The sequence below is a fragment of the Phalacrocorax carbo genome, chromosome 4 (genome assembly GCF_963921805.1).
Source record: "Phalacrocorax carbo chromosome 4, bPhaCar2.1, whole genome shotgun sequence".
NCBI lineage: Eukaryota > Metazoa > Chordata > Aves > Suliformes > Phalacrocoracidae > Phalacrocorax > Phalacrocorax carbo.
Window position 1 is genome coordinate 15,366,383 of NC_087516.1, and position 12,988 is coordinate 15,379,370.

The 12,988-nt window shown below is 40.2% G+C and overlaps 1 protein-coding gene across 3 annotated transcripts; it reads left to right on the forward strand.

Annotated features, from left to right (window-relative positions):
- Positions 1–496: 496 nt before the first annotated feature.
- On the forward strand, positions 497–12,210 carry ZNF518B (zinc finger protein 518B). 3 transcript variants are annotated; one of them, XM_064449141.1, is made up of 2 exons: positions 497–657; positions 6,663–12,210. In XM_064449141.1, exon 2 carries the CDS (start codon positions 6,871–6,873, stop codon positions 10,111–10,113), a length of 3,243 nt encoding a protein of 1,080 aa, XP_064305211.1. In that variant the 5' UTR covers positions 497–657; positions 6,663–6,870; the 3' UTR covers positions 10,114–12,210. The 3 variants fall into 3 exon arrangements, with proteins under 3 accessions (XP_064305211.1, XP_064305212.1, XP_064305213.1); XM_064449142.1 differs by lacking the exon at positions 497–657 and adding an exon at positions 741–830; XM_064449143.1 differs by lacking the exon at positions 497–657 and adding an exon at positions 1,009–1,317.
- The last annotated feature ends 778 nt before the right edge of the window (positions 12,211–12,988 follow it).

The window sequence follows — 12,988 nt, forward strand, 5'->3', positions numbered from 1 at the left end:
CCCTTCAGATTTGACTAAGAACAGTTTATTTAAGGAGAAACTTGTATTTTACAGGAAGCATCTGAAAATATGCAACTACTATGTCATCATGCTACCTAACTGAGCAACCCCTGTGAAATGTGTGCCTACGCCACACACTATAAAGCATGGTGGTATCAGAGGGAATGTGGAGAGGTTGCTAGGAATAAGAGCTCTTCCTTCAGCCTGTTGGCCTGTCAGAATCCCTGAGGGACAGCCAGCTGGCAGCAACCAGTTGGCGCACCTCCTCGCCTGCCATCTTGCAGGTGTTTCAGCACCAGAACGGCCTCTTCCCCCACGGCTGGCACTGCGTCCCCGCGCGGTACTGGCTCCCGCATGGGTGGCAGGACCCCACGCGGGTGCGGCCTGCGCTCCCCGCGGCTCCCCGAGGCGCCACCGCAGCGCCGGGGCCCTCCCCGCGGGGCCCCACGCTGGGCCGGGGCGCGCAGCGCGCCTGCGCAGCCGCCGCGCCCGGGGCGCCTCAGTAGAGCTCTACACGGCGCCGCCGGCGGGAGCGGCCGCGCGGCTCTGGCCAATGGGACGGCGCGCCGCCGCAGCGGTCGCTGAGGTCAGTTCCGTCGCCGCGGCGGGCCGTGCTGAGGCGGTGGCGACGGGGGGCTCGCCCTCGCCCTCGCCGGGGTAAGTACCTCGGGGCGGAGCGGGAGGGCGGGAGCTGCGGGTTCGGCCTGGAGGAGGATCGGCGCTGTGTTTCCTGTGCTTCTGGAGACAAGGGGAGCGGTGGCGGCCACCGGCGGGGTCTGTCCCGGAGGGAGGCAGTCCCTTTTTTGTCTCCTCGGCCTCCTCGGAGCCAGGTAAGGTACCCCGGCCTGCGCCAGCCGGCCCGGCGTCGCGGCTCTCGCCTGCTCGCCGCCCTGCCCTGCCGCCCCCGCGGGGGGGCCGGGGGGTCCCAGCGGCGAGCGCGGGCTGCGGCCCGGCGGCCGGCGCGGTGCTGCCCCCTGGCGGCCGGCGGCGGCGCGGGCGGAGCCGCCTCCCTGGCGGCGGCGGTGGCGGCGGGAGGAGGTCTGCCCGGCCTGCGGAGCGTCCGCCGCCCGCCCGGCAGCGGCGGGGCTCGACCTCGGAGACGGGCCCCGAGCGGGGGGCGGCTCCCTTCCCTGGAGAGGCGGCAGCACTTGTGCGTGGGTGGGCTGGATGCCCCAAAAGATGGGATTTTTTTGGTGTTGGCTGACGAGTGCTGCTGTCTCGTGGACGCCATCAGGCTGCTTTAGACTCGACTGGACTATGAAGCTGTTGTCCAGCTTTGTCATCTTGGTCTTGTTCCTGAAGAAAGGAAGCTTTCGGGTTAGTAACTGTATTATTGAGCAAAATAGAGCACCCTGTATTTGTAAGTTGTGTTCTTTAGAGAACTATTATTTAGAGAGTTCTGTTTGGGCATAGGATTAGCTTAAATAAATATCTCATTAAATTTTGTTGCAAGAGAGTCTATCATTAGAGGATTACATTGGACACTTAAGATAATTTAGTCTTATAAAATGACTTGGATGTCTTCTAAGTAAATGATACCGTGTTACCATAGATGTAGGCGAAATGCCCTGAAATATACATCTAATAAAAATGTTGGGTTTTCTTATTAAGAAGACTAATGGTATTTTACATGAGATTGCTAGCATTCTGTTCTGCATTGTTACTACAGTAAGTGGTTATAGTCCAGGCCCTTTTCTTGCTCATACAGATAGTATGTAGCTAATTTTAGCAAAAATTAGATGTGTAGAAATTAATATTTGTATCTACATGAGTGTTTTGAGAACTGGCCACAGAGACATATGTACTTTTAACAGGACTCTCCTCCCGCCTCTCCTATTTTCTTCAGTGCCATACTCCCTTGCTTTATTGCTTACAGGCCTTAAAGCTTAGAGTAAGGTAATGCTAAATACTAGTCAGTGTGCTTTGGACAAACAGAGAGATTTTGAAAACAGTTGTAAATTGTGTGAAATGTTGAAATGTGCAGCGTAAATTTATCAGTTGATCATACATGTAATGATAAACAACTGTATAAACATCTCTTGAGCACTCTCTAAAGTACTACTTTTGATACAGTAGTTATTTGAGAATGCCTCGCTTAGATTCTTGTAAGAAGGCCACAGAGCAATTGAATGATATGTCAGAAATGTGTATCTTTCAGAGACAAATAAAGCTAGGCCTCAGTCCTAGAGCCACAGAGAAGCAGAAATCCATTTCAGTAGAATGCTGTGTAGTCCATGTATGTACCTGACCAATATAGTGCCAATAAATGTCAATAAATTGGGCAATTTTTCACCTCTGCAGTCAAAAAATAGTGATTTAATTGGTGTTTTGCATAAGTATTAAAAACTTTGAATGTGATTAATTTTTTTTCCTGTAGAGTGAAATAACTATGTTTTGTAATAAAAGTAAGTTCTGAAAACCTGTGTGTGGTCTTTGCTCTTTTTAATTCTTTGCACTGATGTTCCTTATTCATGTTGATGGAAAAACTGTATGTGACTTTCAGTGGAAAAAAAACTTGCACTGGATGAATTCGGCATAGTCAGGCTGCAGAGAATGTTTCTTCCTATTCTTCTTGTTTTTAATTGGTCTTTGGTTTTTAACCGTTATGTACATGTGATATCCACTGTTTGGAATGCTTTTTGACTCCTGCAGCTCTGTTGATCTCTGTGTCTTGAGCAGCGAGGTTCAAGATCTACTGTTGTGTAAAAGGCAGGAATATTTCCTCTTATTAAATGCCACACTTTTATTGTCACTGAATTGCAGGTGTTTGGTAGAGGGAATGAATCAGAAAGTTTGGTTTGTCTTCCTTCTGTTGTCCTTTTTCCATGTGCCTCTAAGTTTTTGCTTCCATTTTTTTTTAGAACTACTAGGGCCTCAAATTTCTTAATTTCTCATGATTCAGGTGCCTTATTTTCACAATCTTTCTCTGAAGCCATTCCTGTAAAGACAGTGACTGGAATTGATTTTAACACTCCCAGTGCCTCTTACTCCATTCTTCTTCTATCCTGTTCTTGTGTTTGTCGTTCAGACTCCATGTAGACTTTCAGGTCTTCCTTTAATGATATCTTTAGATGGGTCTGTGTGATCTGCATTTGATGGTAGCTTGAAAAATCGAGTATGTATCTTTTAATTAAATCTTCTGAAGCATGTCTCTGCAAACCCTGTAAATATCAAAACCAATCTTCAGGGGCATTCCTCCCTGCTCACCCTCCCCCCCCAGTATGGAGTGAATGGATGCTGGATTGTACCGCCTCTCTGTGTACATTGATGATCTAATTTTTTCTGAAGTAACCAGAAAAAGCAAATAACTTTTTAATACAAGAATGAAAAAGCATATTTTTTTTTAAATACAGGAACGAAGTTACAATGTCCTTTTGGGCTTGTTTTATCGAAAATAATGATGAAGTGGAACTGTTTGCATCAAAACTTTTCTTGTTAACTATTCAGTGTTCAGGAAAGACTGATGAAAAAATAGCTAGGGAGACAGTGGTGTCACTTCAGCATTACCACCTGGTTATTTGTTCTTTTTTAGCTTGTACTGAGTCTGTCTGGGATGGAGTTAAATTTCTTCATAGCAGCCTGTACAGTGCTGTGTTTTGGATCTGTGGCTGATAATACACCAGTGTTTTGCCTGTTACTGACTGGTGTTTGCACCATGTCAAGGTTTTCTATTTCCCCCCTCTCTGCCTCCACTGCAGCGAGTAGGCATGGGGTGGGCAAAAGACTGGGAAGACATACTGCTGAGACAGCTGACCAGAACTGGTCTATACCATATAACCTCATGCTCAGCAATGAAAACTGGAAGTAGAGGAAGAAGAAGGGGTGAGGGGGGTTGGTCTCCAAGACGGCTGTTGCTTGGACACTGGCCAGACTTTGGTCTGCTTGTGGAAGGTGGGAAGTGATTTCCTTTGCATCACCTCCCTGTCTCCATAAGCTTTACTCTTTTTCTCCAGTTCACTCCCCTTCCTGCTCAGGGAGGGCTGGGAGCCAGTGAGCAGTTGTGTGGTTGCTTGGCTGCTGGCTAGAATCAACCCTACCGCACATCTGAAATGCAGTCACAGTAACTCTAACAACATTCAAAACCTGGATTCTAGCAACGTGGTATTTGTCACAGGTCTGAATGAAAGCTTGGTTTGGGGGCTATGTACCTATTTGTTTTTACTTTCATATATAAAGCTATTTGAATTAGGAAAGTTTAGCAGGATTACTAGGCTGTTCTTTGAATTAACTCTATTAAATTTTTCTAGTGTCCTCTTGGACTGAGCAGCCTGGATCTAACTGGTAAATTGAAGTGTTCTTAAAGTGTTTGACAGTGTTTTTTGTACTTCCTTGTTCTTTAGAAGTGGTGGATCCTTTTTCATGTTGTCCCATAAGGTGAAGTTTACAGTGCTACAAAATATAAGAAAACCCTCTGTCTTTACTGTTTTTTGTGGTCAAGGATGTTGATGGCCTAGAATGCTCTATGTTTATATTTTGGTCAGTTCATATGGAGTTCAGTTTCAGTATCAATGGATAGCTGTTAACAGCAAAAAAAGGGAAATATTGATCTAGCTTAATCATTTTCTTTCAAATGCAATTTTACTTCTTTCTTAAAGCTGCACAGAAATCTTCAAAACATCTTTAGTCTGGATCTTGATCTTATCAAGACTTCTTATTATCTCTCCTGAAATAAAACGGTGGATCTCTTGAACATAGGCTTACCATCGCACTTGTGTGCCAAAAAGATTTATCTTCAGTCCAAGAATTGATACTGGCAGGGGAAGAATGGTCCATCTGAGACTGCCAGAAACATTTGTTTTCCTTTCCTCTTTAGAATCTGGATAATAAAGGGCATAATGTTACCAACATTAGAATTGCTTAAAAAAAAATAATCTTCAGATCATGATACAGTAATCATGTATATTTTCCTCCTTCCTGGGGGCTGCCATTGATTGGTTTTTCACATCAGGATGTAGAGGTTTTTCACATCAGGATGTAGAGGTTTTTCACATCAGGATGTAGAGGTTTTTCACATCAGGATGTAGAGGTTTTTCACATGGGATGTACAGCTGTCTGCATTGCAATGAGATGAGATTACTACAGTCTGAAGAAGTACCCTACTGAGGAGTTTTACAGGTGTGCAGCCATCCATCTGCTAAAGAGCGAAAAGGCCATTATGTTGTCCCTAACCAGTTTTCTAACTGATTTTTACTGTTGTTGCTCTTTGCAAAGCCCCATCTTCAGGGCAGCTTTCCTATAGCAGTTAGGGATATTGGCAGATGGAGCATAGGGAGATGCAAAAAACCCATTCTGGGTCAGATGCCTCTGTCAAGCCATTGTGGAGATGTACCATAGTGCAAAGTTTTCCTCATTCGTGTAGGATTATTCTTATAGGATGCTTATTATTATAGGTGATTGTAGTGCTGTGCTTTTGGAGCCTGAATCAGGCACTGCTCCTTGTAGATACATTTGGAGGGGAACTGTATTTCAGAAGCAGAAGCCTTCTGTAGAATGTATTGAAATCTAAAGGAATCTAGAAATAGCCTCATGCTATAGGGTCTGTACATGAATGCAGATCTGTGCAACGGTATGTCTGTAAGTCAGAATGTCTGAATAAGAAAGATGTTGAGTAGATTTTACTTGTTGCTGTTAGCTTTGGACTTTATTTTGTTTTATGTATGTCTCAAAAGACTAATTTAGTTGTTTTGTTTTTTTGCCAAATAATGGGTCTCGTAGTCTTGGCAAAAGCTTAAATGCTGAAGTCTTGTTCATGTTAAGTATGGAAAATAGTGAGTGCTGGAACCTGTGGGGCCAAATATGCTGTGGAAGTTAATGTGGTGGTTTTACACTGATATTACTCTTTCTCTGCCTTCTGTTGCATTGTTTATTTTGCTTCATTGACATATTGTGTATTATCAGGATGGAGTGAATTATTTATATGCTTGTCCACATATGTAGACGTGATTACGCTGTGATACTAATAGAAGCGAAAGTAATTTGTTTTGCAGCCACAGATTGTTTTCACTTCGTTACATTGAGAACATGTGAAGTATAATCCATAGCAAGGTGTAATTTAGTGTTCCAGACTGTTAGGATCTGAAACATTGGCACTGGTTAGAAAAGAACTTCCTTCTGTACTTCAGGAATTTCCATGCTAACTTAAAAATCCTTATATTTAAATACAACTCATAGTTGCGTGTTTTTAGTAACCATTGTAGCTGTTTTTCTTTTTCCTCCTGGGATTTACAAATGAGTGGTACCTGCAGTGTTTCATAATATCTTTTCCTGAGTTAAGAGCTGTATATGAACTGAAATAATATTCTGCTGCTCAGTTCTGGTACCAAGTGACTGTCTTGTTAGATTTATAAATCCATTTCTTAAATGTAAAATTTTTCATGACATGGAATAAAACAGCATGAACTCTTTAGGTTTTGATGCATAGCAGATACTTTTATGAATTCATGAACATTTTGAGTAAGAGCAAATGTTAAAGGATTATTTGATCTAGTATGTTTTGCTTAGAGTTAATGATTGTATGAGCAGAATCCTGTCAGTGGTATTTTAACAATAGACTTGCACTCTGTAATTCAGCTGTAGTCCACTAATAGTTCAATTATCAGTTCATTATATTTCAATGATCAGTGAATTGTAACTGACTTAATCTTCTGCTTTTTATTCTTTAGTGCTGCAAGTTGATGGAATAAAATTAAGAGCATGGAATATAATATGGATGCAGTTCCCTGAGCACCATTTCTTCCAAAGTATATATTCTGCAGATTGTTGGCCTGAATGATTGATTGATAAGCAGCATACACAAGACTAATACCAAGAAAACATTCTGTCTCATGCTGCTGTATTTGACAAAACTGGTGCAGAGTCACGTCTCCTGAAATGCAGTTGAAAAAAATGAGGGAAATTTTACCAAGATTGTACCCTGGCCAAGTTAATGATAAAAATAATTCCTTAACTACATCCCCAAAGCAATCTTCTGAGGATAAAACAAATCCATCAAAAGGGGATGGTGACCAAAAGTGCTGTTACCAAGGGACTGAGGCTGAGAATAAGTTGTCACTGATAAGCTGTATAAAATGCAGAAGAGTTCAGAAAATTGCAATGCAAGATATAGAAAAGCATAAGAAGCTTGGGTGGACTGAAGAGAAGAATTTCATCTGCAAGAAGTGCAGTCATATTACACCACCAGCTTCCCATTTTGTTCCTGAGGGTGCCAATACTATAGACTTTGAAACACCTGAAAAAAAATCCCCAGGTAAAACCCAGAAAACATTTAAAGTTAAAAACTTTCTGCCAGGTAAATACTACTGTGATAAATGTAGATTTTCAACAAAGGATCCTTTGCAGTACAAAAAGCATGTAGGTCAACATGAAGAAATTAAATTTATATGTTCCTACTGTAGTTACATATCATACACCAAAGGAGAATTCCAGAGACATTTGGTGAAACACACTGGAACTTTTCCATATCAGTGTGAATACTGTGAATATGGTGCTGTTAGACATGACTATATAGTAAAACATACGAGAAGAGTACATGAAACACCCACAAAACGGCTGTCAAATCCTATCATAAACCACAAACAAAAGAAGCCGAGTCAAAACACTTTATTTGAAAAGCAGAAACATGATAAAATTCCTTTTCAGAATGAACTTTCAAATTTGTCTTCAAATATGGTTTGTGAGATTCCAGATAAAGTAACTAAAACAGTCTGTTCATCTCATGATGCAGATTGTAGTGTAAGCACAGCATCAGTCCAGAATAAAACAATATTGGAGCCATCTGAAGTAATCATATGTGAGAATCAGAGTGTTGAAGTTGAGGTTTACTCTCCAAAAATGGAGCCTTTACAACCTGGGATGCCTTTAACAGTAATTGCACCGTCTGAACTTGTAGTTCCTTCTAATTGTTTAGCTCAGATAGTAGAGATTAAAATAGTGAATGGAGCACAACAGCTGGTTCTCAAACTAATTCCTACGAAAGAAGCAACTTACAAACCTGTGAACGGTGCTGAAGAGGAACTAGAGAATCAAGGTATAGAACGATCTGCAGAAGGAAGAAAAACATCATCGGTATCTCAAAATGAGTTACTAACCATGGAAGTGAATGTAGACAAATTATCCAGTGTTAGTAACCAGCTTAATTTGGATAGTACATATGACAAGAATCCTGAATGTCTTTGTTTCTCTGATTCTCAACTCTCAGACTGTAACTCTGTATCTATACAGAGGGAAGACACATCAAAGTTATGCATTCATTGGGTGAAAGGTATTGATGTCCATTCAGGTGTTATAGAACTTTGTTCTCCATCTCTAGTTGTGAATAGTACTGAAATAAAAAGTGATCTTAAATCCTCAAGGTGGGAAGTAGATGGAAAAAATAACTTACATTATGGCTTGTATTGTTATGAAGAAGCTGTAGATATACCCACTCCAAAATATGCTGCTGTTTCTGAAGAGAAAAGTTCCAAGAACATTTCAGTAGAGGCTGCTCAGGAGGGCAAAAATTCCTCTTCTGCAGTCCTTAAACAAAAGGATACATTGCCTCTGAAGAGGGATGACAAAGAATGTAGGAGTCTGCCAGTCAGCTCTACAGAAACACATGTAGCTGGTAAGGGTTTTGATAAAAAATCTGTTACATCTTCTGAAGCAGGAAAAAACTTTCATGTCACTAAAACTCCACCTTGCAAGGACATGACTTTTGGCTTCAGCAAAGTAAAGAGAGCTGAAAGCATGAGCCAACAGAACAATCTTCTTCTGGAATCATTAGAACTACAGAAGATGGAAAATAAAGGCAACCCTTTTGAGGGACCTGTTATTTCATCTGTATTTTCTCTTAGCTCTGGGGCTGAAAATGTTCCAGAGGGTGTCAGATGGGATGACACAACATGCAATAAGAAGTCAGCAACATTGCTGTGTAGAAAGATTGCTCAGCTTATGTCTGCTGCTGAATCTAACATGAAATCCATGCCTTTGAGATGTCAAGCTTCTAGTAAAAAGGTGCTTTTCCCTCAAGAAAATTCAGCAACGTGTGAGAGAGTTGTTCCTGACACTGACGTGGAACAGTCTGCGTCTTTGCCTCAAGTGCATGGTGGAAGCAGCGTGAGTAGTAATGAAGAACACAGAGACGACCAGTTTCTTACATTTGGAAGAACATCTAAAAGCAGGGTAACTAAAAATTCCCATGTTGCTACTCCTGTGTTTATCCCCAAAGGGACAATGCTGAGAGTGCTGAATGCTACTAGTAGTCAAAAATCAAATGGAATAGAAAACAGGAGTGAAACATCAGCTCCTTCTGTGTATTGCAATGAAATGTTTCTGCCTCGCCCAGTTCCTGTCAGTGTTCCTGAGACGCTTGGCAGTAATTCGCCATGTTTGCCTGATCAGAGTGAACTGAATGCTGAGTCCCAAAGTATATCACTCAGGCAGAGACTAAAGCGAGAGGCAAGTGTTAAAAATAATAGCAAACAAACTGGTGTACCGTTTCAGAAAAGCAGTGATGTAAGTAAGCAAAGCAAACCCTATTCAAAAAGTCAGCTAAGTCCCAAAAATAAGGTGAAACAAGCAAGCTTTAGGGACCTTCCTAAGAGGAAAAAGAGAACTGAGTCAGAATCCAGTTCAAGTTCTGACATGTCGTATCTGTTGACAGCAAGACGTCTTCGTCTTGTCCCTCTGAGAATGAATCAGTTGATAAAATGCCCTCGTCGTAACCAGCCAGTTGTGGTACTAAACCATCCCGATGTTGACTCGCCAGAGATAATTAATGTTATGAAGACTATCAACAAGTATAAAGGTCAAGTCCTGAAAGTAGTTCTATCAGAAAGGACAAGTAGTTGTCTTGGTGTCAAACGTTATCGAAAGCGTCTTACTCTTCAAAATGTTGAGACAGGAAATGAAGCAAAAAAGCAGAGTATGCTAAAAATGAAACTAAAAAAGACCCATAAAAGCAACTACCAGGTGGTGGAAACTTCGCCAGCTGAAACCCTTCAGTGTATGTTTAAGTGTTGGTTTTGTGGAAGAGTATATATGGACCAAGAAGAATGGATAAGTCATGGACAGAGGCACTTGATAGAGGCAACCAAGGGTTGGGATGTTCTTTCTCTTCCAGCAAAAAAGCATTAATTGAAAGACTAGGTGGGGTTTCCCTTGTGGTTTCAATGATGTGCTTTCAATGCCACTAACTTGTTTGGAAAGTAATAATGACCTACCTGCTTTATTTTGCCAAAAGGTCTCTACTGTTAGCAAAGCATGCAAGGCAAGCAGAATTATAGAGATACAGGGAAGCTCATAGTGAGGATTAAGCACTACTTTGCACTCTCATGTTTGAAATTTGTGTTGGAGGTCATCTTAATCTTTTCTGTAGGAGAAATTTGAAAAAGATTTGCTATGCAAGCATCTTTCTAGTTACCATTCTCTGTGCTAGGATTCTGTGCTGTAACTGGTTTGTGCTAGGTCTGTATGGATTAAAATCTTAGATGATGGGATCTTTGTAAATTTAACAGGTTTAGTTGGCTTTATTACAGCATGGTGTTTCAGATCTCGAGCACACATGTAGTGAAAACCACCTTTGTTCCTCTGTAGGCAGCAAGTGTGCACCATAGATTTTAGTGGCAAATTAAGCATCATACATAAAAAGTATACTTGAACGCAAGTACTCTGTTTCAGTGAAACAAAAACACTTCTGCTGACTTCACAGGAGATACAAGGGTGTAAATGAATCTGTGGGAGCAGAGTTACTCTTACTAGGGCAGATAGCACTAAAAATTAATTTTGTTTAGTATTTAGTCTCTGCCTAGCCTGTATTGCATAGATGTGAGAAAGAGCAGAACACAGTCAGCTTTCTGTGCCATCTTTGTTCTGAGCAGACAGAGCTGGACATATCATCAGGCTTGGACGGATAGGAGAGAGAAGCTTTTATCTGTGTAGTCTCAAGGCTGTTCCAAAATCTAAGGAAGTAATAGCCAAACAGAAACCCTCTACCACCAACTCCATAGCCTGATAGAAACACATTTGCAGAATTGGGCTTTTGCTTAGAACTCTAGTTAGTGCATTAATGTTTATTTACAGGGAGAACTTCATGAAGACTTTTCAAAATGAAAAACCATGTTGCACAACTTTTATATTGTCAGTGTTGAACCAGATTTTCAGTGTAATCTTTCATCCTTCTTAAGAATTTAGACGCTGTTAGAATATATTTTTTGTAGGTCTCAATTCATACAATTGTGTGCCTAGTTACATATGTATGTCTAACATGTATCTACTGTCTTCAGTGCAGTGTAGACATTGCTCAGTTGCTTAAACGCTTTTCTAAATCAGGGCCAAAATTCAAGTTTTTAGTGAAGAGGAGGGATGGATGATACTGAAGTCTAATGTTTCTGTGTATGAACAATAGATGTTTTCCTTCATCTTGTCAATTTTAAATAATTTTAAAATCATACAGAATGAACTATATTGAAGCACATATTTACAATGAAAATAACGTCTTACATTTTTACAGATAAGAAAATCAATACTGACTCTAATGCTGGATGTGTGTTCTGTGTTTGAACTGGGACTACTCTTGAAAAAATTGGTGGTTCCTAACTCTTCACTGTTGATGCATTTTTGTAAACAGTTTAAGCTGGAAATATTTTTTCATGTACTCCAGCAGATTATACATTGTTTTGATAAAGTATGTCTCGTATCTGTAGTGAAATGTAAATATTTTAAAACTACATCTGACTGAGGCTTATTTTCAAAACCAGTTAAAACATAGATTTCCAGTCATTTCGCAATACAGTGTTAAAATCCTTCAGATAGCTGGTGCTTTAAGTCAGATCCTTTTCGTCATGTACACATGGAACATTTTTGTATCATTTGTATCAGACTAATCTGTTCCATAGAACAAGCTTCCTTTTGTCTGTTTTGTCAATAACAATGAAATGGCAGTTCTCATTTTGTATTGAAATGGAATTATATTTTTTTAGATGGGTACACTAGAGGGTTTTTTCACTTCATATACTTTGATGCCAGACCTAACAGTACTATTTTCATTTTCAATTGTGAAAATAGCTTCCATTTTAAAATTCTGGCATATCACATATAATAAATATTGAAGTTGTTAACATAAGAAAAAACATTGTTAAAATTCTTCCTCTGTTTTAACTCCTTCAGTCCAGGTAACTGTTTGAATTAATTTTGTTTCTGTAGAAGCTACTAAATAAACAGTTTTGAATTTGCTTTGTAAGAGTTGTCACTGGCAAAATAAGAACATTCTGCATGAAAGCTGTACTGGGGGGGCAAGGAAGTGTTGCTGCTCAGCATTATAAACTCTAGGTTGTTTAAGTATACTACTAATGCTTGTCTTTTGTAAGCAAGTTCACTGCTCTAGTAAGCATCTGTAAAGCTTTGAATGTCACTGCCATAATCTGCTATCTGAATTGTTAAGCTGTGTGTTTTTCATGGGTTTAATTTAGAAAATATTTGTTTTAACATGAAAATATTTTATAAGTTAAATTGTATGGTGGCTATGAAACTCTTAAAGCAGATTGCATCATGCCTCTCTTCCTTTTTATGAGCTCTGCCAAACTCTACGTAGCAGCTTCTGTTTTGTTAATTTTTATCCTTATTGTTAGGTAATGTCACGTCAGGATAACTTCCTTCAAGTTTAACAGTTGCAGTGGTTTGAGGAAAAATAATTATAATGAACATTCCTTGCATTTTAATGCAGCATTGAGAAAGAAAAATGTTGCAAGGAAATAACAAAGAACTAAATTTTTTTTTTGAGAGTTTGTGCTATTACATACTGCATCATAAATTGGGTTGGAATGTCATGTTTTGGGCTTGAATGTTTTTATTCTTGTTCCTATTCTGCAAGGATAAAGTAACCGAGGTTGCTTTCTTGGTATATTCGGATTACCTAGTGAAACTTCTGAGTGTGCTTAGAAATGAGGATTATGGATGCTTTGCAGAAAAAGACTGAAGTTTGCCTTTCATATTTATAATCAATATAGTTAAG